This window comes from Falco punctatus, assembly GCF_963210335.1.
Source record: "Falco punctatus genome assembly, chromosome: 3".
Taxonomy (NCBI): domain Eukaryota; kingdom Metazoa; phylum Chordata; class Aves; order Falconiformes; family Falconidae; genus Falco; species Falco punctatus.
In genome coordinates this window covers 43,150,842-43,177,865 of record NC_137582.1, presented here as the reverse complement: position 1 = coordinate 43,177,865, position 27,024 = coordinate 43,150,842, and the positions used below count along the sequence as shown (strand labels likewise).

Here is a 27,024-nt window from a genome sequence, read left to right as displayed (position 1 = left end):
TTAAAAAATAAAGAGAGGGTGTGCTTTCAAATTTGCAGAATCACAGGATGGTTTGGTTTGGAAGGGACCTTAAAGATCACCTAGTCTAACCCCATCTCTTTTCCTGGTCTGTAACCTGAGCCCATCTGTGGTGGGTCCAGATTTCATTCCACAAGTTGTTGATACTGTACAAAGGTCAGATGCTGGACCCAAACTCTTCTGACCGTGGATTTATTTCCACTGCTTGTGCCCTGAGTGACCTCAGCAGTTAACTGTAAATGCATTTGCGCATTCACCCTTGGTGACACCAATGATGCTAAAAGCTTATTGTTGACTTTTTTCAAATACAGGGTGGGTGAAAAAGGCAGAAAGAGTGCTCCCACCCTGCTACGAGAAGCCAGTCCATGCAGTGTTTCCTTTGAATTAAAGATATGTGCTGCCACCTTTTCAAAAGAAAGGGATCTGGCCATCCTGACCACAGTGTTAAGAGCCAGGAATAGAAAGATCTAGAAACTTTGAAGGATTACTATGTAGTCCATTGAGCATGGTAAGAGGGGAGTGTGCAATACATTATCTGTATGTATAAATTTATGTAGCTGTCTTGGTCATTGGCAGCCACTAGGCACTTGAAGGTGCATCAGGTCCACATTACGCTAGATGTCTTGCACAAAATTAATAAAGATGACCTCTTTTCCAAAGAGCCATGCTCTCTGTTTTTTATTCCTAGCTGGTGAGATAAGACGAGTCACAGCTACGGCGTGAAAATGATCCTGAACAGAGTGGTTGACAGTGGCATTCAAGTGTACAGAGAACAAGAAAAGAGCAGTTGCGAATGAAGAGCTGCACCTCTTGAGGGCTGAAATCCTGTGGGTTTCCTCTTGTGAGGCCAGGTTACAGACAGTGGGGAAGTGGTGAGGCAGGATGCAGCATGGTAGATAGACTTCTTCCCAGCGAAGGTAAATGAGAAAGATGATGCAATAAAAAAATGGGAAGGTATTTTCTTCATTGCCTGCTATTTGTTATTACTCTTTGCAGTGTGTTTAATTGTCTGCAAACTTACGTCTGTGCTGATGGAGGTACCCAAAATAAAACGCTGTTTAGGGTTTAATATAATAATTAAGTAGGCAAGGCTTTGCCAGTTTGTCCTGATCACAAAATGCTTTTGTAGGCTTCTGTCTCCTTTTCTCCCATTTGCACTAACATCTCCGGCCCAATAAGAATTACTGTGATTTTGATGATAACTTATCCTCTACCTAATTAGAGATTAGTTCTAATAAACTAATTCACTGAGCATATTGACACACGCACTCAGGTGCCCCTAGGGAGCTCCGATCTTGCTGGGGTTGGCGAGTGGTCTTCCAAACGTTTGTATGTAACCTGGGGGTTCTGTCGTTGCTCTGCACAGATGAGCAATCAGTGTTATGTGGCACTAGAGAATTCTGTGGGTGCTTTTAGAAGAAAGTAAGAAGTAGACTTTTTTTTTTCCTAGATGAGTAAAAAGGCTGTCCTTTGTAAGTAGTCTTCCTCCACTGTGGGATAATGAGTAAGATGCACTGGGATTTTGGAAGACTCAAGATCTCTTCCTTGTTCTGAAAAAACTTCCCATGTGCCTTGGTTGAATCTTTGAGTCTGTTGCAGGCACTTTTTTTATTGCTGTTTTCATGTTTTACAGTGTAGCAGACCTGAATTTTATTGTTCTTTGGAAGCTGAATAATCTTGGCCATGAAAATGTTGCTACTGGTAGAGAAAATACTAATCTATTAGTATTTTATCTGTGTTAGTATTATTATCTGCTATAAATTAATCTATTTATTTGGATTCAGACCTTGCTTTATTTATTTATTCTCCTTAGCCAATATCTGGGTTTTTGTTTGTTTCTTTCTTTAATCTGACTTCCCTCCAAATATATGATACATTTTGTGCCAGCATGCTATGGAACTAACCAGGGCAGTCAGTCTTTTTAAGGCTCTTCAGTAAAGTGACTGCTTAACACTTAAGTGAATTAACAAATTCAATTATTTATGTGTTCAGAAGATACTGACAAGTATTCTCTGAAATAACTTTTTGTTAGCATCTGATTTACTTTCCTTCATAGTAAATTTGCCCCCCGTGTGCTTTTTTTTTTCCCCCCTTAGAAAAGAAAATGTCCACATAATTTTTTTGTTTGGTTGTTTTTGTTGGGTTTTTTTTGTTGTAAAGGAACGGGAGTTCTGCCTGTTTTCCTCTCCCCTCCCCCAGACACTACAGGAAGTTGTGGGCTCTACTCTCAACTTTTCTGGACATGCAATAAAAAAAACCCTTCATGTAATCCCATGTAAATTAAATAACTAATCCCACCATCTTCCTGTTTTCATATTCCCACAATTCTAGCATTCGCACAGGTCTAGTTTGACTTTATACCTGCCCACCGTGGTAGGCATATGAATGCTTTCAAGTGTGCATTTATGTGAAATGTCCAAAATGTCTTTCTTTTTGCTGTTAGCTTAATATTTTATTTGTTCTCTTTTTGTCCCCCTTATCTGCTGGTCCTTTTTGTTAGTTGATAGAAACTCTGCTGTCACCATTATCCCATAAAAGTGCTAAGCTGCTCTGGCTTGTGTGACTTGGGACATCCTTCCCGTAAACCAGATTTTAAAACATCGTACTACTTCAACTGTGCAGGTTCACAATGAATGCAATAAAATTTATATGAAAAGCTTTATTCAGCAATTATGTATGTAGGAATGCTGGAGCCAGGAGTCAGCAGTATAAACAGCCATCTTACTTACTCAGACTTTAAAGGAATTATGTACAAAAATGTTTTTGTCCTCAGTACTTCCTCATTTAAATGGGCATTATTCTCATAAGAGTGAAAAATAAACAGTGCTTATATTTTCTGATTTTGAAGATGCCTCTGAATCAATCAGCGGAGGCAGATGGGTGAAGGATGAAAATACCCATGATTACCCCACCTTTATTTTAACAGAGGTATGTGGTGAGGGTCCCTTGGCTGGACATCTGCTCACCACCCCAGGCACTGTAGGGGAGGGTGACGGTGCCAGCAGCACAGGCGTTCCCTGCAGTTCTGCTGTGCTAACCACTGCATGCGGGTAGGATAATTGGTGGCAAGCAAAGAAGGGGGGGAAAAAAAGAAAGAGCAGTGTAGGCCTGGGAGAACTGCAGTTATATAAAGGTGAATAATGAAGCAGTATTTCTGAAGTGGGTATTTTGAAGGGCTGTTACCGCAACACTTCTTATATAAATCCAAGGTGTATTTGACTCGGAAGCAATTTGCTGTACAAGCCTGCTAGTGACTCATCCCAAACCTGAGGGGAAACAGAGCTAGCGCGGCATGGAGAGATTTTTGAGTGCTTGCATGGTATCAGCATCAGACTGAAGTTAAATTTTCATCGGTTAATCCAAGAATGGAAGGTATGAACATCCTCCTCCAACACTGCTCCTGTTAGCATCCGTTAGCGTAGTGTGTATTCTGGTCTGGGTATCCTCATCACCGTTGCAGTCACATCCAGAGGTTGACTATAGGTCGTTTCCTGAACATTGTATAGATTCTGCACAGCTCCTGTATTTTACTACCAATGCAGTAACAACGTATTTATCAAGTGCTTCAGTTCATGAGATGTATGACTTACTGAGTTCTCATGGCTTTAGAAAATTCATCTTCTTTCTAGAAAATTTTTTTCTTTGCTTAATTTGAAGATTTATAAAAACATTTAATGAATTGGGTTGACACAAAGATTGCCATGTAATTAGAAAACTGGCATTTTGCTCTTTTGTGTTCTTATGCAAGCTTAAATTTGCACTGTCATCTACAAGAATTACTTTAATTTGTACAGCATTGTTGGAGAAAACTGTAGTTGGAATAAGACTTATTCTCGATCTCATGCTTTATAGGAGGAAAACAGTGTCTTGGATTTGTGTGCAGGAACATTTTCACGTGAAACAATTTACTAATTTGAACAATGACTGCACAATAGAATTTTGTGATAACTTCTCCTACTTAGTATTCATGTTCCATGTTGTAATCTACAATATCTTTCCTTGTTCCCTGTGATCCTTATCACCCAACACCATAATAACTAACATCAAAAAACTGCTGACCTGAAAGATTAAATACTGCGGTGTTCCTTTTTAAAATTGCTTAATGGAACAGTAGTCTTGAGTTAATATTGAGATTAGAGGGATTTATTTAATTGTTGCTTATGATTCGTACTCAGATTTCCAATATTCCATTAGTTGGCTTCTGCTAGATTGCCATATAATAAAAAGAAAGATATGTTAAAGAAAAATTTAGTTTAGTAGAGTCCAAAAGTTGATCGTCTGTCCTCTGACCCTGCTTGTTCTTGGACATCCTGTGCTATATTGGTTTTACCTGGTATAAGAGGACAGGTTGTATCTTTGTATAAATTTATTGCTGATGTATCTTCATATAAATCTATTGCTGGAACTTACTTAATAGTTCAGACCCACATACACACTGAAAACACTGACCCACAGCTCCCAGGACTGCAAATGAGAGTATTTGTGCTTGGACAACAAAAAACAGACTCTGTAGTTGGTAGATGGAAATACACCTTCTCTGTGAGTTGGGAATAGATTGGGCATCTGGCAAACAGGAGGAAATGGCTAGATAAACAAGCAAACAAAGTAAGGACAGCAAATAATAAACTCTTACAACATTTTGCTTAAATCTCTGTCCTTTTTGGATTATGAGATACAGCTTCTTGCTTGGTAGTTTTTTGGGTTTTTTTTTTAATTGTTGCTACCTTTTTTTCTACTCCAGGTTGGTGCATAACTACTATAGTGGAGTGCATATGTCTTTTGACATAAACAGTTTGTTAGAAGTATTAATAGAATAGCACAAATCCGGTCTGTTCTGCAGATCTTAGGCTGCCTTTAAAACGCTGATACTTTGGAAAACAGCTGTGAGCCTTTTGTGACGGGATACACCCTCCACCCCCCCACCCCCCCAAACCAATGCCCTTGTTTAGTTTAGTTTGAATAGAATACCAGTAAATAGCTTGAAAAATGCAAATATAGTGCTTGGATTCTTGCTCATCTCTACAATTTGAGAAAGAACTCTTGACATTCTGGGTAGACCCCACCTACATAACATTGTGTGCCAGAACACTTGTTTACCAAAGCATGTTTGTTCACCCCAGCCTGTTATTTGCAATTCTAGTAGAGCGTGCTGTAGCTGGGATTCAGGAGGCTGAATTAAGAAACATCCATACAGAATTACTACTTAGGGAACTTTTTTTTTTGTTATACTTAGCTTAGTTTTGGTATACCTTCCAGCACAAACTGCTCAGATCTCCTGCAAGCTCTGATGCTTGGCCTGTTTTATAGAATTTCATTTAGAAACGGAATTCTGAAGAGCCTTTGTTAAGAGCAAAATGCAGGTCTCACAGTGGTACCAGTTGGGAGTTTTTTTAGAACTTACACTTTATGAGCTGTATTGGATAACATCAGCTTGAAGTGTTTAACAGTGTAGTAATTTATTGCAGTGCATGTCTGCTGAAACTAGTCCCAGAGCAAGTTAGCCTATACCAATAAGCTGTATATTTGATGTCAAGCACATATGTTGCTGTGTATCTATAAAGCAGACAGTTATCTTTGTCCTTTTGTTATTTATGTATATACCCTTGTAGGACTTGGTGATAAGTTGGGTCCAATGAACTTCTTTTTCCTCATATTGTTGGAATCCATGTAAATCTTCCATGCTTCCATGTAAGCAGATGGTGATGGCTTGAGGCAGTATCTTCACTATGCATGTCTAAGATAACTGAAAACTAAGGCAGACTAGGCTATCAGGAGTTTACCATTCATACTGTTATGCTCCTTCTGGTAGCTGAACTAGTTTGGGTACCTACTCCAGACCGTACACGTGCAGTGAGTGAGGGTAGGTGCAAGGCAAAAAGAGCTCTGGGCTCAGTGGGCCATGGATACTGGTGTGTGTCTGTGTGCCCTCAGCGGTGCTTCTCCTACCACCATGGCTACAGTTGGATGACATCTCCTGGTGGAACCCTGCCAGCCATTACACTGATAAGTGAACAGGATGTAAACAGCAGGGTTTGGGTCAGAAGTGAGCTTTGTCAGGCAGTTCGTGTGCACTTCACTTTAAATGCCTTACATGAGAAGTCATTTTTAGAAACTAATCTTACGTTGTTTGCTTTATAACAAAATACATTGTTCAACTTGCCCTGGCTGAAAAAAAGTACTCCAAAATGACTGGTATGGCAATAATAATATATTTTGGTGTATGCATAAGGGAGATAAAGAACTTCAGCAGGATGCAGTGAGGAAAATAGGGATGCATGTATTGAAAATGCAGATAAGGTATTTCGCTGCCTGATACTGCTTTTTTAGCTTGAAATTCTGTCATGCATTTACACAGTTCCTACCAAAAATTGCTTGTCTATATTGAATTACCCAGAGGGTTGTTAGTTACGACATAGTGTTGTACAAAAGAAATGAATTTTCCTGCTTACATTTATGAAAATATACAGAGGCTTCAAGTAATCATGACATGTAGACAAGCAGAACTTTTGCATTAAAGGAAAAAAGGGTAACTTATGGCTTTATTGTCTTCATGTTTTCAATTTGTTTTCCATCCTCTAAAAGCCTGTCTAATGCTTGTAACAGTAAATTGGTTTGCATATATATGTGTTCTTTAATACTCATGTATTTGGTTAAAATGTGAAACTGGTTATGGTATGGATTATATGTTGGTGTCAAGCTGATGAGGGATGTCTGTGCTATGTCTGAGGTACATAGAGCTTTTCTACTGGAGTGAATCACTTGGGTTGCCTCCCCACCACGACTCAGCCCGTTATGCTCTGTTTGCTACCTCCAGTTCTTTATGCATATCAAATACTTCCCCACAATGAGGTAATCGCCAGGTCCGTAGTTTGTCCGTAGTTGTTGCTTGGAACAGATTTCTTCTCATTGTAAAAGACTGTATGTAACATAACCAAACATGAAGTATATGAAGTACAGCCAGAAATCCCTGGCTTGTAAGAAAGCAGCTCAAAATATAGTCATCCCTACATCTCAGGGAATGAAAAATCTTTGGAGTGAAATAGAGTGGTGGCTGCCCCAAACCTTGAAGTGTTCAAGGCCAGTTTGGATGGGGCTTTGAGCAACCTGGTCTAGTGGAAGGTGTCCCTGCCTGTGGCGGGGGGGTTGGGACTAGATGATTTTTAAGGTCCCTTCCAACCCAAACCATTCAATGGTTCTGTGAAAATATGTGATATGAAAGTGGCCTTTGTGAGGGGAAAGGGAAGCATCCCTAGGCAAAGTCTCTAGTACTGTGTGAGGAATGATGGCTGTGCTTGAAAACTGAGATAGGATCTGTAAAACCTGCCATGCATCTGATTTTGTCCAGAGATGCCTCCAGTCTTCTGCCTGGGGGGGGTACCAGGACAGAACCTGAACTGTCTGCATTTGTTTTGTGAGCTCTGAATACCCAGCAGACAAGTAAGAGTTACCATTCAGCGTGGACTGTAGATGTTAGGAAGTCCCACAAAGGTCTGCTGGATGTTCAGAGTGCAGATATTGCTTCTAGGAAGGACCAGGTATATGTGTGGTTGCACTGACCAATGTAAATGTCAATGCATTTGAGGCAGAGGAGCTACTGTACTGCTTAGTGGGGCTTTTCCATGTTACTGAGTGTATTTACTGTTTACTACAGTTATTCTTGCCCAGAGAAACTCGCAGCTGTTGGCTTCATCATCCCACCGTGTAACTGCATTGCTGAATAGACTGAAAGCTTAATGTATTTTTAACAAAAAACATAATGGCTCTGAAGACCACTGGCAGGGAATCTTCATTTCCAAGGTACACAACAACGTACTTGGCATACGTGTTCCCCTAGGTAGGGGTAAACTTTGTTATTTTAATCTTCCAGCTTTATCTGGTTTTCCTTAATTCCTTGTGACACTGCTGCTTTTGGCACAATGCTTGCTTCTGTACTAGTGCTCATCTTTAGTATATGCTTCAATTGATTTAAACCAGTTTTCTTCTTAGCTTCTGTGAAGAATTTCTTCAGTGTGGTGCTGCGGTTGTTCTTCTGGTTCATGTTATGCATAGCCTGTGATGTTTGTGAAATTATGTAATCTATTACAGTTTTTCTATAGTTTTCCATTATTTTGGTTTGTGGTGTCTGATATGCTAAGTGTGAGTCCATGTAGTGTTGCTGCAGATCCTGATTTTTACCTTCAACAGCCTCTGTGCTCCAGGACATTCTTCTTGTAATACATAGACCGTCATCTTTGTGTCTGGAGTGCTGGAAAACTCTTATTTCACTATGAATGTTATTCAGGGTTGGGAAGCCTCCTTTTACCTGCCAAATTCTTACACTTTGACAAGAGAAAATACTGAATATTTCAGTCATACTTGTTCAGATGGCTTTTGGTGGTTTGGGGTGGATTGGTTGGTTTGGGAGAAAGTGTTGAAATATGTGTTGCAATAAATCAGTCTTTTAAGTATCCTTTTCATTCCTTCAAATTGAAAGACCGTATAAGACATTTGTTGCTGATGTAGCATACAAAAAGAAGGTAGGGGGAAAAACCATTTCCCCTGTGCAGCTTGCATAAAACGGAACCATTATTCAGACTTCTCTAATAAGCACAGGCACACAACTATGCACATGAATTAAATGAAAGCTATTAATATGAATGCATGCATTAAGTGTTAGAAAACCAGCTTTGGTAAAGAACAGTTACCTGGTGACAATGTTGATTGCACATGTGCTGTGAGGTTTAAATATTGTCTGGCTGGCATTTCTTCCACAGTTTTAACTCTCAGGCTTTCAGCTAGATCACTTTCCCTCTGAGGGTCTTCTTGTGTTTGATTTTGACCTTGGTAGCCTGTGTTTTCTGGTAATCTCCTGTGTCCAAGGAGTCTATCAGAAGAGTTTTTTCTCCAGTACGTGATCTTGTGTGTCATGCTTTGCAGTGCTGAACGCCTGGTCCCAGTCCCAACTGGCCCATTCCCAAGTCTTTTCAAAGTCCTGTTCCTAAGCAGGCAGTGGGGTATGAACATGGATTAATTAGCCTCCAAACAAGAGGCTGGGAAGCATCGTGAGAATAGTTGATAGTAAAGAGCAGGTGCATATCTGTCTTCATACATTTTTTTTGGGTCGTCTTGGCTGCCAGAAAGCTGGGTGTTAGACAGTATTTGCCCTGAGTTGCCGTGCCTGTGTCATTGTGGGGCCCATGCATTGTAGCCTGAGGCTTTCCAAAGGGTGATGTCCTCAGACTACTCAATGCTGTGTAGGTGGATACAACTTGCTTGGAGTTAGAGGAAGTGAACTTTCATCTTTGATTAAAACAATTGGCATATGCAAAGTTAACTACAATGGTCATCAGTTGTTACCCGAGTGCAGAGTTAGGCATAGGGCTTTATAGGTTAAAAGCTAACAATAATGATTTAAAAGATCATTTCATATCTGTTACAGTGTCAGTCAATGCCTTTTGGAGGGTTTTAAGCAGACATGCATTTGGTTTAACTGGAGTTGCTGGTATGTCAGATCCTATCGGCGGAAGTGGTTTTGATTTCAAACACTATCTTATCTTAGTGTCCAAACCTGATGACTCTATTAATGGTCTGTTTTGGGGCAAGGAGGTTGTGTTGTCCCTGAGCGTGAGGAGTTGGGTAGAAAGCTTTGTGTTAAAAGTGGTAGGCTAAGATACTCCTTTGAAGATGCAGGAAGTGAAACGGAATGTTGAGGTGTTGGTGTTCAAAGCTGATAGTGAGGTAATGATTTCAAGGTGTTGCTGAATTGACCCACTGTGTTTTAACAGTGACTAAAAATACTGGACTATGGTTGTCAAGTGGTTTGGACTGTGCTGCTTGTGTGAATATTTGAATACGTGCCAAAGTATCACAGAATATACATACAGAATAGTGTTCATTTGCAAAGCTCAAGGCTACATTTAAACAAGTCATCTGCATTCTTGCTTGTCTTTGTCTTACAGTGTTTTTTATACTGTCTTTTTGACTGTATAGTTCTATCGATATTGTAAAATTAAGACTTTTCATCTTTGGTCAGGGACAAAGTTTTCATACTAATTTGAGGGTATTTTCAGTAAACCCAGAACCTAATAGTTCAGATTATTGCTACCTGCTCATACTGGGTTTGGAGAAACCTGTTATAGGTACCCTGCATTTCTGTGACATCTCAGATTTGCAGTGAGTTGAGATAGGTCCTTCATTTCTTTTCCATTTTTTCTTCTTTTCCACCCTCACCACCTAGTCACTGGTATTCTTCAGCAGAGACTTTAAATAGTTCAGGTGACAGACAGCACAGTACATGGATTTGTAACATTCTTTAGAAGTGAAGTACTGCAACACAGTGGAAGCAAGATTCTTTGTGTGTATTACTTGCCCAGGAAACATAAATGGAGAATGCAAGCAAGTTACTGGGTACAAAAATGTCAAGAGTGAATACTGACCTTTAACTTCACTTGAAAATGCAAGTTGATTTCCCTGTGTTTCTGTATGCTATGCAGTTAACCACCAGGTATCCACATTGACATTAGAATATTAGCCTTTAAAAGCTCATCAAGAAAATCTGTAAATTAGAATTTATTTAAATTTTAGGACCTTAATTTTAAGACCTTAATAGTGTTTTGCATAATATGATTCACTAGACAGATGAACATGCTGTAGAATTCATCCAGGCAAATTACAATTTAAGGATACATACCACGTTGCTGCTATCTTAATTGCTTAGGATTGAGCACAGCTCCAGAATAGTGAGAGGAACTGTGTAAAATGAACTGGTTGACGGCCCAGTCTTCAGGGAGCTTTTAACTGTGAGGAAGGACAAACAGCCGCTAGTCAAAGGTTTAGGACTTAGACTGTGTGGCCAGGTAGGCAGAATTAAATTATGTCTAGGCCAGGGTCATCTTGGCTTTCCTGGGTTGAGGCCCTTTTACTTACTGTAAATCAGTCCAGTGGCTCCATTCAACTGATCTGCTGACAAGTGAATGATTAACTGAAAACTATCAACCAGGCAGATGAACACTGCTGAACAACTTTAAAGTAAAATAGTTCTTGAATACAGATTACTTGATTAAATTACTTGCCAATAAGTTAATTCTAACTGACTGAAGTTCAAAAGTGTTCTGCTCTGGGATTCATAACCAGAAGTGCTAACAAAGTTTCTTTAATGAATGTAAGGCAAATACCTTGCCTGATCTGAACGAGCAAGAGAAGGCTGTTGCTGCAGTGCAGGGTCCCTGGATCTAGCAGTGCCTACCCCAAAATAGGAAAACTCCAAAATCAGGAAGGGGCATGTTAGGATGTTAAAATGCCTCACTTCTTCCTGTGCGGGCTCTACTGAAATGAGAGTTTGTGATCCAGTTGACTTGCAGCTTGTGTGTACACAGTTACAACATGCTAATCCAAACACTGACGTATTTTAAATAATGCCAGGCTGCTTCTCTGGTTTGTTTTTGGAGAATGCTTGGATGACTGTCAGTGCCTGACACATGAGTGTAGTATTATGCAGGAATACTGCAGTAGGAGTGCTCAGAAACAGGATCTCCCGAATCACTACTTGCCAGACACTTGCCAATACCTGCAGCTGTTGAAATGAGCATCATCATGTCTCATCAGGCCCAAATACAAGTCTTGTGAAGACACGCTTGTAGAACATGGGGCTTCTCCATAATCAATAGAGTAATTTCCAGACAAAAACCTGTGGGGTTTTGAGGCACCTAGGTTACATCAGTTAAGACAGTGGAATGGGCTGCGTTTTCACATGTGCTCATTCTTTACATGTCAGTTGAAATCCCAAGAACCATTTCAGGTATTTATATGGAGGAAGCTAAAATGGCATAAGCTTCTACCTCATCCTGAGTGTTACTGTTGGCGCTAGATATTCCTTGTCTCTTAATCTGTCTGAATGGTGAATTTACACCTTCAGACGTTGTAGCAGATCCTCAGTAAACATGAGATGTTAAGTGTGATGGGTGTGGTGGTCTGTTCTGTTAGACTGAATCCCTGCTGACGCCTGGCTGGCCTGTGCTTTCAGATCTAGTTAACAAAACGAAGCGGAAGCGATCCTGCCATTGAAAGCTTTTTTTTCTGGAATTTGTATTTTTGTAACTGTTTTATGGCCTCCACCTGCTCAGGAAAAACCGAGTTACACTTTGTTTTAAGAGGTCTAGTTGAATTTTAACTGGGGCATTGAAACTTACCCTTTTAATTTCAGAGGGCGCAGAAACGGTTCCCTAAACAGTGCTAGTTCCCTAAACTACACACCGACCTCATTTTTGTGTGTTACCGCTCCCGCACAGGAGGAAGGAAGGGCAGCGCCCTCACGCAGCGGCGGCTGGTGCAGGGTCAGCCCTGCCGGCGGGCTGAGGCCGCCGCCGGACGCGCCGCGGGGCTGCGGGAAGCCCCTCATGTGCGCGGGCTGGGGGGGTGAAAGTATTTTTACCAGGGCGGCCGTTCTGCCGCGAGGCTGCCGGTTTTCCTCAGTTCCTGTGAGGAGCCGCCGGCAGGAGCGGGAGCGTGTCCCCCCCAGGGGCTGCGGTGGCGGGGCGGGGAAAGCGGGAACTTGTAATCGGGAAGGGGGGAATTGTAAGTTTTTTTACAAGGGGCGGGGGGTAAAACCTCACCTCCCGGCCCCGGCCTGCGGCCCGCGGTGAGGAGGGTGCGGGCCCCGCGGCGGCCCCGGGGGCGTTGCGGGCTGTCGCTGGCCGGCGGGCAGCCTGGGCCGCGTCACGGCCGGGCCGCAGCCTGGCGCCGCGGGGGCGGAGGGGCGCGGGCCCGGCGGGCGCGCCCGTGGGTGGGCCGGGGCGGCGGGCGCGGCCCCGCGCGCGCTTCCCGCGGAGGGAGGTACCCGGGGCCGCCGTTCCGCTCGCGCCGCTCCCCCGCGCCCGCCCCCCTCCGGCGCGGCGGCCGCACGTGCGGGGTGCGTGGGCGAGGGGAGGGGGCAGCCGCGTGCGCCGCCGTTGCCGCTCGGCGCTGCGGTGAGGCGCGGTGCGGGGCCCTGCCGGGCGCTGGCCTCCCGCGGCGGCGCGGCCTCCTCTCCTGGGCGGAGCCGCCTTTCGCTGTTCGCCGCCGTTGGGGCCGCGTGTGCGGCGGCCTGCGGGGTTCCGGGGGCGGGCGCGGGGCGGCGGGGCGCCGCCGGGCGGGCGATGGCCGCGCGGGCGAGCGGCGGCGGGCGCTGGTGGGGGCGGCCCCGCGGCGCCGCTGGACCGGGAATGTGAGAAATCTGTAACTTCCTAGAAACCAGGGAGCCGAGAAGTGGTTGATCGGGGTGGAGGTGAGCGGCTTGGTCTCGTCCCCGAGCTGCGCGCGGCGCGGCGGAGCTGGTGGCCAAGCTCGGGAGGCAGGGGGGGGTGGGGGGTGCGGGTCCGCTGCGCTGCTCCCCGGGCGCGGGGCATGCCCCGGGGCGGTACCGGCGCGGCACCTACTGCTTCCTCCGAGCGGTGCAGCCGGTATGTGGCTGGTGTCTCGGAAGAGCGCAGCGAACCTGAGGGAGATTACCGACGAGGTCTCGTCCTGCAAAACGAAAGCTTCTTAGGTGGCTTGCAGGGATTCAGGTACCCTTGAGGAATTTAATTTTGTGGAGGTTAATTAAGAAGCAGTTGTAAAGCGTTAAGACGAAAGCTGTTTTGACAGATCTTTTTTTTTTAATATTTATGTGAATATGCCTCCTCTGGCAGCTCTTAAAGGTGTAACTGTTCTGCTTCTAGATGTGCAGTAATTTTGCAGTATGGAATGTTCATTTCTTATTCCCCTTTAAACTTAAGATAGTTCTCGTGCTGGTACTGCATTTCGCTTCAACGCAGTAATGTCACTTGAATGCTGTTACGGCTCTTCCAGTTATTTGGCACTGAGGATTTCTGTGAAGATCACTTGCTGCAGTATTCTTGCAGCTAAGTTGGGGGTTTTGTTCTTTTTTTTTATATCCCCTTTCATACATATATTAAGTGTGTTTATAGAGTCATGCAGAATGAGTCTGTATTTTTAAAGGCTGATGTTAACTCCATTTTGGGTTTTTAATGTTCGTGTTTCACTCTTGAGTGTCTAAAAGTAGTTCTGATTTTTTTTCTTTTCAGTCTTCACCTGCACATCAGTCTCTTCAATGACTGTAATATGAACTAATGATAAAAAAGGAAGGTGTGTGTGGGGGAATGTTTTCCTGAAGGCTTTAAGATACTTTAGATCTCAGGAAAAAAGTGTTGCTAGCTTTTAGAAAGCGTTTTGAAAAGTTCACTGTTAGTGTCAAGGTAGTCCCCATGTGTGGTGTTTCTAATAACTTAAAGCTAGGAAACTGGCCTGTCTCTTGAAAGATACTTTGAGATGCTCGTTTAAGTGAGAAATACAGCATGTTTAACTTGAGAAGTACTGGATATTTTAACAACCTTGATAATTTTAAAAGTGAAGAAATAATAATTAGTGGCTATGTGATGATGATGAATTGTGTTAAAATTGCTTTCCAACCTTAATTCCCACCTTTGATTGTAAATTATAGTCTCACCACATCTGACATTATTGCACCAAATTCTGTTACACATGCATAAACAACTGTTCTCTGAATCCTTATAGAACTGAAACCCCTTATTCTCCGTGCAGCACTGAAATAACATGAGAGGTCAGCGTATGCTCTTACCTGCAGGAGTTGGTAAACTTGTCTTAGAAGAATGGACATAAAATTTTAGCTGTAGTTGCACTAATGTAACATGAGAAATCAAGTGATGGTGAACAGGGCATGCAATTTGGATATTGCTAAAGGCTCTTTCTCTTACTTTTATATTCCAGTATTTAAGTTGTTGCCTTTTCATTGTCAAACAGCTTTATGGTTCTAGGCAGCCATGCGCTCTGTAGAGCACAGACTTACAAAGCTTTTCTGGATTGTGAACTGTAGTTTGGATTTATGTGTTTCATTTTAAAAGCCAGATACCTTTTGCTGTCTGGATTTTTACCCTTTTGCCAGTTATAGTACATGAAGAAAGTTACTGGATTTTATGTTGATGTATCAGCAATAACATCAATCTTAAATAGATCAGAATTCTCTTGTGTTTGTGATGAAACAGAGGGAGAACAGTTGGTGACTTTTCCTGAAGTCATGTAAAAAAATGGGCAGTATATTTGGGCATTGTTCCCACTTAATTTTCATCAAGAGGGGCAAAATGAGGCTGGGAATACTTGCTTTGTGTTTAATGAAGTCTGACTGCCCTCTTATGTAGAACTCACTATGTTGCAAGTGGTTGGTATCAACTGCTTGTAAGACCTCTTGAAAGTAGCTGGTAGTGCTCTTGCTACAACTTTTGATCTGTGCTATCCTAGGCATCTGCATTTAACTTTAGTTGGACCTGGTGTATAGGAAGGCTGAGGAGGCACTCCAGGAAACATGCAGGTTGCAAGTGTGATGCAAACTTGATTATTTTTTTTTAATGTGCTCTGCTATTTAAGTCATACCATCTGAGGCACATAGTAACCTTTCCAGATACAATGTACACAGGCTAAAGATAAAATTATTGTGGACCTGTGCTGAGGATTAAAAGACAGCTGCCTGTTATTGGCAGTATTTTTTCTTTAGACCCATTTTATTACTTGGGGTTCGCTTACCATGGCGAAGAACCTGTGTTGTGTCATGTAATAAACATGAATGCAAATAGATGCAGTCCAAGCCATGAATCTTGTTATGCCAATTAAGAGTAATTTGTTGGAGCTTATTTTGGAACGTGGGGCAGAAGGGATGTTCTTGGGTACAGTAGAATTGTGGGAAGGAAATGTTTACCTGACTTCTCCAGAGGAAATTTGATAAAGACAAAAAAACCAGGAGTAATTTATTTCTTTCCCTTGGTTGAGTTTTTACTTTACCTGTTCTACTTTTCTATGAATAGAAATAACCCATTGAATTGGACTTTGCCCACATTGCTGTGAGTAGTGGTTCGCTTTCCATAGTGGTGCCACCAGAGGTTTAAAAAAATGCAAGGTAGCGGGGTGGGTATGTAAACAGGGATCAGGCTTTTTCCTTTATACCAATGACGGAATTATGAATTCTCTCAAATTGTAGGTAGAAGGGAGTGTGAAGAGATAAGCCAAGGATTGACTAGGGTATTCTGGTTAGTGTACTCCTTTTCCTTCAGCTGGAATATTTCTAGAGGTCTACACTGATGTTCAGTGTTCCTGTACTAAAATTATCATATGTATGTGGTATTTGAAAGAATGGCTTAGGTGAAACCTGCTTTCTTCAGAACCTAGTTATTCAACAGCTTCTGCCCATCCATCTTTCTTTATAGATTAGTGATCTGTGTTTTGCTTTTGACTCTTTATGAAGCATGCGACTTCCACAGTCCCTGGTTCTCCTCATCCTGTATTTCTGTTGCATTGGGTTCTGAATACCTTGTCTCCTGTTTCCTGTGTGTCAGGTGCTTGTCTGGTAACAAGAGTGGGATTCTATTTTATTATATAGCAATTGAGGGAAAAGTTGACTTTCCTGGCTTTCTCAAAGATTGTTTAATGTCCAGTGATATGTTGATTCATTATCAGGATATTTGTGAAGACTGAGGAAGTGATGAAAAGCATGCCATAGATACTTTCTCTAAAGTGAGAGGAAGGAGGGTGATGTTTATAGCAGGTAATAGGACTGTCTCCTGTTGTTCCTTCTGTAATCGGAATCACAGTCTTGGGATTTTCAGCAGCTGGTTTTACTGGTGACTCAGTCCTAGAGTAAGTCTTTCTAGGTGGATAATTAGTGTATAGGGAAATGGCCATTCTCTTCCAGTGGGTGTGCATGGATCCTGGTGATTCTTCCAAGCATGCTTGCTGGAAGACTGTCTTTTAGGGTTTTTGACTGTTTGTCACTGCTTCCCTCGTATTGCTCAAAGAGTCGGAATGGGTATGATAGCTGATTTGCAGTGGCTGTAGAGGCATTTAAGGCAATTTGGCTGCAGCAGGTGAGCACACAGCTTTGTAATCAAGTTTTGAACTTTCTTGGCAGAGACTGACTCATAAGCACCTAGAACAAAGGTCTTTGGTTGTGTAATGGTATCATCTTCAGGCCATTACAATTTAGAAAAGAAAATTTTTCAGTACAGAATAAAGTAATCTGAATTTCAGAAACCTTTTCTAATACCGTTTGAGCCTAGCTTATGGAGAAAGAAATCAGAAGAGGTTGCTATGTATCGTTACACTACGTATTGTTTGCCTGTTGCATGTAGCTATTATGAGGTTGCACAAAATACTTCCAATTTCCTGAATGCATTATAATTTGTGGGTATGGTAGATCTATATGTGTTCTTAGTGTTAGGGTTCTGTTATTGCCATGCTTTTTACCAGAGGCAAGGGTCAGCCTGAAATTTGACATTGTTGTGGCTTTCTGCAGGAAACTGTGAAAATACTGCTTGCTTTTTGACAGTCGCCATGTAGAGTAGAGAATGAATAGTGTAGCTGCCGACAGGCTTGAAACCTTGCCAGGAGGATGTGTGACTTCTGATCTCCTCTAACACATTTGTCTGTGCCTTCCCCTGTTCCAGGACTAGATACTGTGGCAGCTTAAAAGTTCTAGCTGTTCCTGGACAACACTGGTGCCAGTGTTAACCTGTCTTGCATTATCTATGTGCTCTTTCACTAGTGCCCAAATATGATTTAAGTGGATTTATTTTGCTGCCTGTTTTTTTGAAGTTTCATCTCTTTCCTGCCTGTTACCAACATTGGGGCCAGGGGCTACCTGCTTTTAGTTACAGGAAAAGCTATAACCAGAGGCAGAGACTTCTCAACTGACAATGTTTGTTAAATTCACTGGTATCTGGCAACCCTCAAGACACTGCAGTTTGCACTTTTGAAACTGTGGATAAAAATACGTCTCTACTGTTTGTTCTCTGTTACTACTTCATGTAGTTACCACAGCATTAGTGGTTTTACCTGCTAGGAAAACTGCAGCTGTGTTCCTCGATGGAGCATGGCAAAGATTAAGGCAAATCTATCCCTGTTTCTACAGTCAGACCTACAGCTGACATACAGTTCAGATAGAAGAAGCTCTCAAGAGCTGATATGCTTGTGGCAGATAGAAATTGAAAGAAAGCTCTGATCCTAAGCTTAGTGGCAAACTGAACTGACAAACTTGGAAGAAATGCATTTTCAGCTTAGTGTTGGTGACCCAGTCACAACTCTGAGGAGATGCCTCAGAGAAAGAAAATAATCACAGCCAGTGATCTTCCAGGCAGCTTAAAGAAAGAAACACAAATACTGCAGTTGCAGCTTCTCAGATGATTTATTCTTCTTCTCCCTAGTAAGATGAGTAAACTCTTCCGGAATTAATCTGGGTGACACTTCCTCCTTTTGTTTCCTGTAGATCTTTCAACTTCAGATCTGGAATAAAGCTCAGTCTTCCAAGTGGTACTCTTTGGACTACAGCTTTTAATTCATAATGCTTCTGTACTGCTATTTAAAAAACTAAAAAACGAAGAGGGATGAGAGAAGTACTGTGAGAATCAGTGCAGGCATGTTGGGAACCATCGTAATGAATGTCAGTTTACAAGAGAAGATAGGGAGTGATACTAGTCAGGGAACACCTAATCCGTTTTAAAGCTTTACGTGTTTTTCTCTGATGAGCAGGAAGACAGCTAAAACACAGGGACTTGTGCTTGGTTCCTGGCGTGGGACCTGAAGTAGCTCAAGATTGACATAAGTGCTTAGTAAAGTCTAAGCTTAGTGAAATGCTTACTGAAAGTGGTGCTTATTGACTATTTTAGTGGACCTCCAATGATGAAAAGCACAGTTAACCTTTAGATCTTAATTTTAGTGTGTGGCAATGGCTGAAGAACAGTCTTAATCCCATGCCAGTATAAAATTGTGGAAAATAGGAACTGTGCCTTGTTGTAGTAAAGCTTTTAACAGTGGCTTGCAGAAGGAAAAGAAAAACCAATTTCAAACTCAAGGTCTGTGTAACTGGCTTGGATGACCTTTGTTATAGTCAAATAAAGGTGGGGGGGAAGCTTAACCCTGCTCAGCGCTGTAATTCCTAATCAGTGAAGTAGGGAACAATCACATTAAGGTAAATGCAGGTGTAACTAAAAATAGTACTGTGAATATATTGCAGTGTGGATGAGCTATCACTTAACTGTGATTACAGTGGCTTCAAACACTCCTTTTTGTTTACAGTCACCTGATAGATCTTTGAAAATTACTTAATTTTAAATGGCTACAGGAGGAATAATAGTGTGAAGTCTGAACCAGAGAGATGATCTGGCTTTTGAGAACAAGAAAAATAGTCAATTGACTGAGACTAGTTGGGTATCAAGAACAAATCTTTTCACTGGATTCCCGGGGCTTTGGCCTTTGTGCCAGCATAAATATGGGTGTGTCTCTAATAGCAGAATTGCATTGGATTAGTTTGTGGGTTTGGGGAATTTATGATACAAAATATACAGTTTGCTTTTATACTTCCCTGTTTTAAGAAAATACAGACTCAAGTGTTCAACTGGGCACTCCTTTTTCCTCTGGGTGTTTTGAAGGGAACTGCGGTCTCTTCTTTCTAAAAAATTTTTCTCAGTGGTCAGACACATAATGTTCTGAAAGCTGAGCTGCATTCACTAAACCACTTCAGATGGCTCTGCAGGCCTGTACTTAGGCACAGCTCTTAGCCAGGGCTGAAGTTCCTGTTGTTTGCAGTGGGGTCCAGGAAACTGTGCTCCAAGCAGGTGTGGAGGATACTGTCTGTCAGTGAGTGAAGGGGCCTGTAGGTAATACAAAGCTCTCTGCTTATTTGATGTCATTAGCCTCTTTGTCTTGTACCCTTCTCAAGTTCTGCAAGTATGCTAACTGTTTGACTGGAGGTAATGGATGACCCTACTGTTCTGCTAAACACAAAATATGTCAAGTATGGGGGAGGAGAGGGCAGAGAAAGTAGATACTCAGACACATGGTGCTGCCTGTGTCCCTCTAAAATTTACATGAAAAATTATTTTTTTTTCTCCTGTCATCTTTCATCTCTGATGTGATAATTAAATACAGTCAGCATGTTCTGACAAATCTGAAATGCCCTGTGGTACCGACTCATGCAGCTGAAAACCTTTGTTTTTGAAATTAACTGTTCTGAATGTACATGTTAGTGGCTTTTCTCAGATGTCTGATACCAGGTTGTCATCTCTAATTATTTCTCCATGTTCTATCTTTGTTTCTTCAAAGTACTGCCTGTAGTGGGCCCAAATGTGTTCCCAGTACGTCTGTACAACTCAGTGGGGTTTTTTTGGGTGTGCTTGTGTCCTTAGAGAATGTGAGTGATTTTGGTGAAGGGACCACAAGCATGAAACAGTTTGCAAAGTCATAATAGTTATGGCTGTATATGTGCATGTTAAAGTTCATTTCCTGCCAGGAAAAGTTCCTGTCACACAGGTTTTAGCACTGCGAGTTAAGTGTTCCCATACTTAATTTTCCTTCTATGTTCACTTTAAGATTACATGATGGAATTCACATTTTCTCAAGAAAAGCTGCGTATCTTGGATCAGTACCACTGAAGATACCTTCTGATTGCAACACCCGAAGCAGGGTCCTGTAACGAATTGGTCAAAAGAACACATACAATGGATCTCAAAGAAAGCTGCCCAAGTGTTAGCATTCCGAGCTCTGATGAACATAGAGAGAAGAAAAAAAGATTTACTGTAAGTATAGCAGAGTGTAAGCACGGTAGGCAGATACATGGGCTATTACTGCCTAGAAGTGCTACTTTCTTTTTTTTACTACTAAGCTTGGTATTACTTTAAACCAGTTTATGGAAGTCTGCTTACTTGCTCTTGTGAGTACTGGCCATAGTCCAATGTGAGAAGTTGTGAATGTTTTACAGTGTTTTAACTGTGTTGCTTTCTGCAGAAAGAATTTGGCTGTACAAAATTCTGGTATTTTTACCCCCAAATAGCAGTGCTTTCTTGTATATATCTATATATACACACATAGGTGTCTGAATGCAGAAGTAACATTTTGGTACCAAATCAAATTAAGATTCGGCATCCTACATGATTTTTCAAGAAAACATTTATTTTGTAAAGGGAAAAGATATGGCTTTGGTTTTAGTTGCTTTTTTTTTTTTTTGTAGTTTGGTTTTATAATGGCCATTTTTTTCTTGTTTCCTGTTATAATATCATATAAATAATTTTAATATTTTTGTGTAAAAGAGAAAAATCAAATTTTTAAAGGAACTTTTTTCTGTCTTCCTTCCTGTTTTCTGATTCTAATACAAGATTTTTCCTACCCTGTTCCAATTTCTACTCCTTGTTATTCCCTGCTGCTGCCTTTTTTAGCCTCCCAATTTGATTTTCTGGAAGTGAAATCTTCCTATTCTGTGGAGTAACTCTATGTTGTACACTGAAAAATATTGTGACCTAGATTTTTGTTTTGCTTCTGCGTGTGCTAGGATATAAAGACAGCATCATAGTACTTCCTTTAAAAAGCTCAAAATATTTCATTGCTCTTGCGCAACTTCCTCTAAGCTGCCTTTTTTTTTTTTTTTTTTTTTTTTTTTTGAGTGAATTAGTCACTCTTGTGAATTAGTCACTCTTCAGATGTGGAATGCAAACACCCCTAGACTGACTTGCTGTCTGAAGAATACAACAAAACAAAGATTTACTTTGAGTTATGTATCTGCCTTTCCCTTTCACCTCCCTTCCTTGGAGAAGAATAATGCTGTTTGATTCTACAAGTGTATCAAGATGTAAATTGGGGAATTGCTGGTAAAGGGAACAAGCAAAAGAGAGCTTTACTAATCCTTTAAACCACTGCATGCATGTGTAACTCAAATGAGCAGAAAAAACTTCATGAAAGTCTACACTTCAGCAAAACAGGTGTTGCCTCAGTGCTGACAGTTCTGCTATTAAAAAGTCCCAGTGTGGTACATCTGCGGTGCATACTGATGTTGTGATTTCCAGGCCATCTTACCAAAAGTTCTGTGTGACAACCTTAGTAACTTAACAGTGCTTTCTTTGGGTGTGCCCTTTAGGAAGCCATACAAGCAAGAGTAGGAAAATTAAGAAATTGGGGAGGGTGGTGTGTGTGTGAATCCAACCCAGCTTGCACTGTGTGGAGGTACACTTTGTCTGGGTGGCTTCTGCTTTCTGCGTCAGGGAATAATTAGCAGCTTGGCAAGAACTGCTTTTCACAACCAAGCTTGTGAGTATTATCGCATGTATTTTAGGATTTGATAACAGGAGGGTCATACTAAACTTCCTGGTAGGAACTGTGAATTCCAGCATGTGTCTGTCAATGCTTTTACTGTGTCTCCTCTTTTGTAGCTGTGTGTTAATGACTGAAGCCCATCAGCACTGCTTTTGGTGGGGGGTGGGAGAGGGGTACAGGAGGAAATAAATCTGTGGTAGGTATAGCTGTCTGTTTCTGATGTTAGTGACATTTCCATAAAGAACAGTAAGAATCTTAGGGTGAAAGGAAAAGTTAAAGTGATAAAGGCTAGGAAAGACTTCAGGTGACTGTTTCATATAATCTTCACCTTACTGTCACTATACATATATATATATATATGTGTATATATCACTACTGCTTCTGAGACTGTTCTAGAATCTCACTGGCCTGAATCGAAACTATGAATTCCAGCTCAGACTTTACAGTGGCTCACTTAATGCTGGCACAGAAACAAGACAAGTATGTGCAACTTAGCTTTTACTAGCTCTTCTTTTTGCCCTGATACAGCATTTTTTAAAACAATCGTGTCTCTGTGCAGTCCTCGTTCTGATAAGTCAAGCTTTTAAGTTTTGTTTTTGGAAATGAACTCTTCATTCCTCCTGAGCATTTTCATAACCTCTTGTTGAATATTTGATTTGGTTATGTTAAATACTGCATACATTTGTTACATTTACTACCAATATTCTTTTCTTGACAAATAATTTCATGTTTGAATTTTTTGGGTGTTCTGGCAGGGAAGCTTTTTTGCTTCCACTTAACTCGTGGTAACCAGACTTTATGTATATCCACTCTAGTTTGCTGTCCTGCCTTTTTCTGAAGATTGATCATTTACTTTCTTCATAAAAAAAGCAAAATGCTTGTTTTGGACCATATCTAGGATATAGTAACTGCTCTTCTGTCCTGGCTGCATAGTGGGCTGTTCTTTTGCCTGTTTTGCCAAATAACTTTGTCTTGCATTTCTTGCTTTTGTCCCTATGCTGTTTGATGTGTGAGGCTTAATTTTCTCTTCTGACCTGTTCTTACCTCCCTTCACACCCCTGTCATATACAGGCATATCAAGAAATCCCTTTCAAGGGTGCTGTTTATCTGATTAAATCTGGAAACTTTGTTTCAGACCTGTGATACATACTAATACCAAGCCTTGTTGGTTTTTTTATTTTGTTGATGCTTAATAGTTTCCTTGCTTTCTCAGTGCTTGCTCTCTTGAGATTGGAAAACAGCCTACCTTTTTTACTTATCTCTGGTTAATACAAATTGAATGTTTAATCCGTGAGCGTGAGCTACTAAAACAGAATTGAAGACTTCTAATTTCAGTGACTTGATTTGTGAAGAAATTATCACATCAAGAAATAGCTGGACCCTATCCTGTCTGTTTCTGGGAAGGTAGTTTATGGTGATGTTTGGGATAGTGGTGTTTTCAGGAACTCTGTTTCTTTTTCTTCCTTTTTCCTTTCTCAAAGTTTTGCATTATTTATCCACATATTACAAGCTGTGGATACATCTTATCAATGTTTTAGGAGTTTTCTAAAACTGGTTTTGGTTTAGGAGTAATTAGATTTGAAAAGGTTATTATCTGAGTAAGGCTAGACTCCCTACCCACCTCCCCTTCCTAGAAACAGGCATTGCACACCCCTAAATCATTACATGGGTGTAGCTGAAAGTAGTAATACAGCCCAAAGACATGTTATGTTTTTGGAGTTTACCAGAATCTTTCTAGATGCTGCATGTGTTTTTACCACTCAGTGCTTCCCTAAGTGTTAAACTTGCAGTTTCTCCTTGGTTGGGTATGCAGGAGCTTCAGTGATGATGTGAACTGGATGACCTCATATGGGTTTTTTTATGCTCTCTCATTAAAAAAAAGTTGACTGTGTCGTTGGTCTACTTCAAGAACAAGTGTTTTAATTTTGAGGTTGCCAAGGAGGTGAATATCATCCGAAGTTACGCTTGCCCATGAACTTTGCAGTCTGTGCGTTTTGCTCTGATAATTTAAGAAGTTGTCCGTAGCCTGCTGCTTAAGCCTGTTGGCATTGAGCTGCCATGCAGTCATGGGGAGTGGAGGTGTTGTGTGTTTGAACATTACTTGCAGGACTTGATTGCTGTGTAAGATACCTAGTTCAGGAGGACTGTACTTAAGTGTCTGCAGCTAAAGCTTTTGCTGTTTGCAGTCTAGGGATGCTCTAGAAGGTGTGTAGCTAGGTTTTATGCTAATGATTGTTTAGCAGTGTAAGAGAAAGTTAATTCTAAGAGTAAGTCTCATCAACATGCTACTGGACGCTTCTGTCCAGCCTCCTGTATTCCCCAGAGAAGACTGAGAGCAGCATATTTGGGCAGTTAATGTAGCATAAATGCTAATCTGGAGCTAAGAAATACAGTGGTGGCTGCCACTTCCACTGTGGGAGTTAAAAGGAGAGAGGTAAGCTGCTGTTTCAGGACAGAAGGGGGCATTGGTCCAGTCTTCTACATTGGGAATTGGCAGCCTTTTGCACTCATTTCCTTGCTGTGCCCATTCTCTCCTCTGAAGGAATAGTCAGGCTCCTTCTGAAAGTAAAAGAATGTGGAGAAGGGAGCTCAACTAGCTGCATAAGAGACAGGAGAAGCCTGCTGGACACGAAACTGTCAACCAGATTTATGAAGCCAGGGGTTGGCAATCTGTCTGGTTTATTGAAGTCCTCTGCTGTCATGGTATTTGAGTGGCCAGAACTGTGCAGCAGGTTCCAGCTGCATGTCCCTTGATCCCAATGCTGTGTGTTAGGTAGCCGGTGCTGTGTTTCAGCCATGGCAGCATTTTCCCCCCCTGAACAATTGTGTCATCTGCCAGGACCCTGACTATAAAACGTATTCAAGATGTGGCAAGAAACAGTTACTTTTATAACTGCTTTTCATGTGTGCTTTCTCTTTAGGTTTTGGTGAAGGCAGTCTTCAGTGTTTAATTTTTTTTAATATTAGTCTTTATTACAAATTATAAAGTAGCAGATTTTTATAGACTGCTATCTGGTGGCCAGGTGTTCTTGTTGTATCTGAACTAATTTATGAAAATCCATTAGATGTGCATTGGTATTAGTTTTTGCTTACCTGGTGTTTAAAAAAATTCTGTAAAATGTCAGACTCTTTTCTAATTGTTCTTTTACTCATTTGTGTTGTCTGTGATTTAACTGTAAGAAACGTGTATATTAAAAAGTATTTTTACACAATATATTTAACAACCTGTCCTTATTTCCACCACAGGATTAAACCTGGGAGGTTTTATTAAACTTTGCTGTTGGCAGTAACTTTATCTTTGTTACTACAGGTTTACAAAGTATTGGTCTCAGTTGGCAGAAATGAATGGTTTGTCTTCAGACGGTATGCAGAGTTTGATAAACTCTACAATACGGTAAGCAAAAGGCAAGCTATGAAATTACGGCAGAATAGAGCAACATTTGTTGGCAGTGTTACAGTTTGAGTTAGTTTCCTCTTGAGGAGTTTGAGTCAACATTCAATAATCATAGGAGCCTGTTTAAAGTAAATGACAAGGTGGGGTTTTAAAACTTCGGTTTGTTTGAATTTCAGACTCACAGTCCACTTATTTGTCACTTTTTTAATTGTTGCTTGGGGTCATAGTTTCATGAGAGAAACTTCTAATTTACTGGTTGTCAAAACATCTGAAACGTGCATTTGTTCATGGTGGTAAAAAATTGCTGTAAAACTAAAAACATCTAGATAGGTAAAGTTCTCTTAAAGTAAGTGTTTTACTTTGAAGTACTGAAAGCAATGAACGAATCCTTGTTTCTTGATATAAACTTTCAAGTTAGTCATAGCCATTCCTATCTACAGTTTCATAGCCGATATTTTTGGCAGCGGTCCAAATAAAATAGGCCTCTTCAGCAACTCAGTATGGATTTCTTGGGTTCGTTGCTAGAAGGGGATTTGGCCCGTTTTACATAGTGGGCAAGCAGGGCAGATACTTGCTCAGATGTGCAGTCTGTGTCCTGTGTCCATACTTCTCTCCAGTTCTTCATGTTTAGAGACAAAGAAGAAACAATTCCTCTGTGATCTCCATAAGAAAAATTACCAGCTGCTTACCTGTGCCTCTATTTCCCTTCCATTGCCTCTGTGGGAAGTATTTGGGCTTTTTTCCTTTCTGTCTCACTGTACCTGGATTTTTGCACAGCAGTGGTAAGCAAATGCAGGTGGTGAACTTGGGGCTATCTTGCAAAGTCTGAGCAGAAGTCGGCCTGGATATACCATGCTATACTTTGCTTGCATCTGGGGATAGACTTGCAAGCGATGTGAAAACAAAAGTATCCCCATTTTGATACCTGTGGAGTGAGCCTTGGTGATCCTGTTCCCCGTACCATATTCTCTTACCATTCAGATTAATGTTGCTCTGCTGAAGTTTGTTCAGCACTGGTCTTTTTAACCTGTAGAGGTGAAGGTCCTGGGGAAGCATAACCAGGAGAACATTTAGTCCAGTTCCCATTCAGTTCAATTAAATTCCATGCAGTTCCAATTCATATGGTATAGTACACTAAAAAACCTGTGCTGTTAACTGGAAGAGATACTGATGTTTCTAAGGAAAGAATTGCCAGCTACTGTATTGAACTACTCTCTTAAAGAGGATGAGGGTAAGGTTGCTCTTCTGGAATGCTTGTAAATGAAGCAAATATAATCCAGGCTTGACTCATGTCAGGGTTTTTTTATAAATTCAGTGCTATTATATATGATCTTCTGGCCAGCTTATCAAGTGTAGACTACAATTAAATTGTCAAATGCAGCATTGTAAAACATGCTGTTAATCTGGTTACAAATTTGACATAGAGGTAGCCCACCTGTGGTTTCTAAAGCTCTTAAGAATGTTGTTTGGGCAGAACCCAGAGGTCTGTGTCCCAAATCCATTTTAAACCTCAT

General features: G+C 41.2%; 1 protein-coding gene across 4 annotated transcripts in view; it reads left to right on the top strand.

The window, feature by feature from the left end:
- LOC308060988 (serine/threonine-protein kinase Sgk3) overlaps nt 1-27,024 on the top strand; it is a 61,433-nt gene that overhangs the window by 11,816 nt on the left and 22,593 nt on the right. The window contains exons 1-3 of one of the 4 annotated variants that reach the window (XM_080380389.1): nt 12,788-12,904; nt 20,404-20,609; nt 25,427-25,510. In XM_080380389.1, coding sequence (XP_080236515.1) covers nt 20,532-20,609; nt 25,427-25,510 — 162 coding nt within the window. In that variant the 5' untranslated portion in view covers nt 12,788-12,904; nt 20,404-20,531. The other 3 variants (XM_080380386.1, XM_080380388.1, XM_080380387.1) reach the window with 3 other exon arrangements.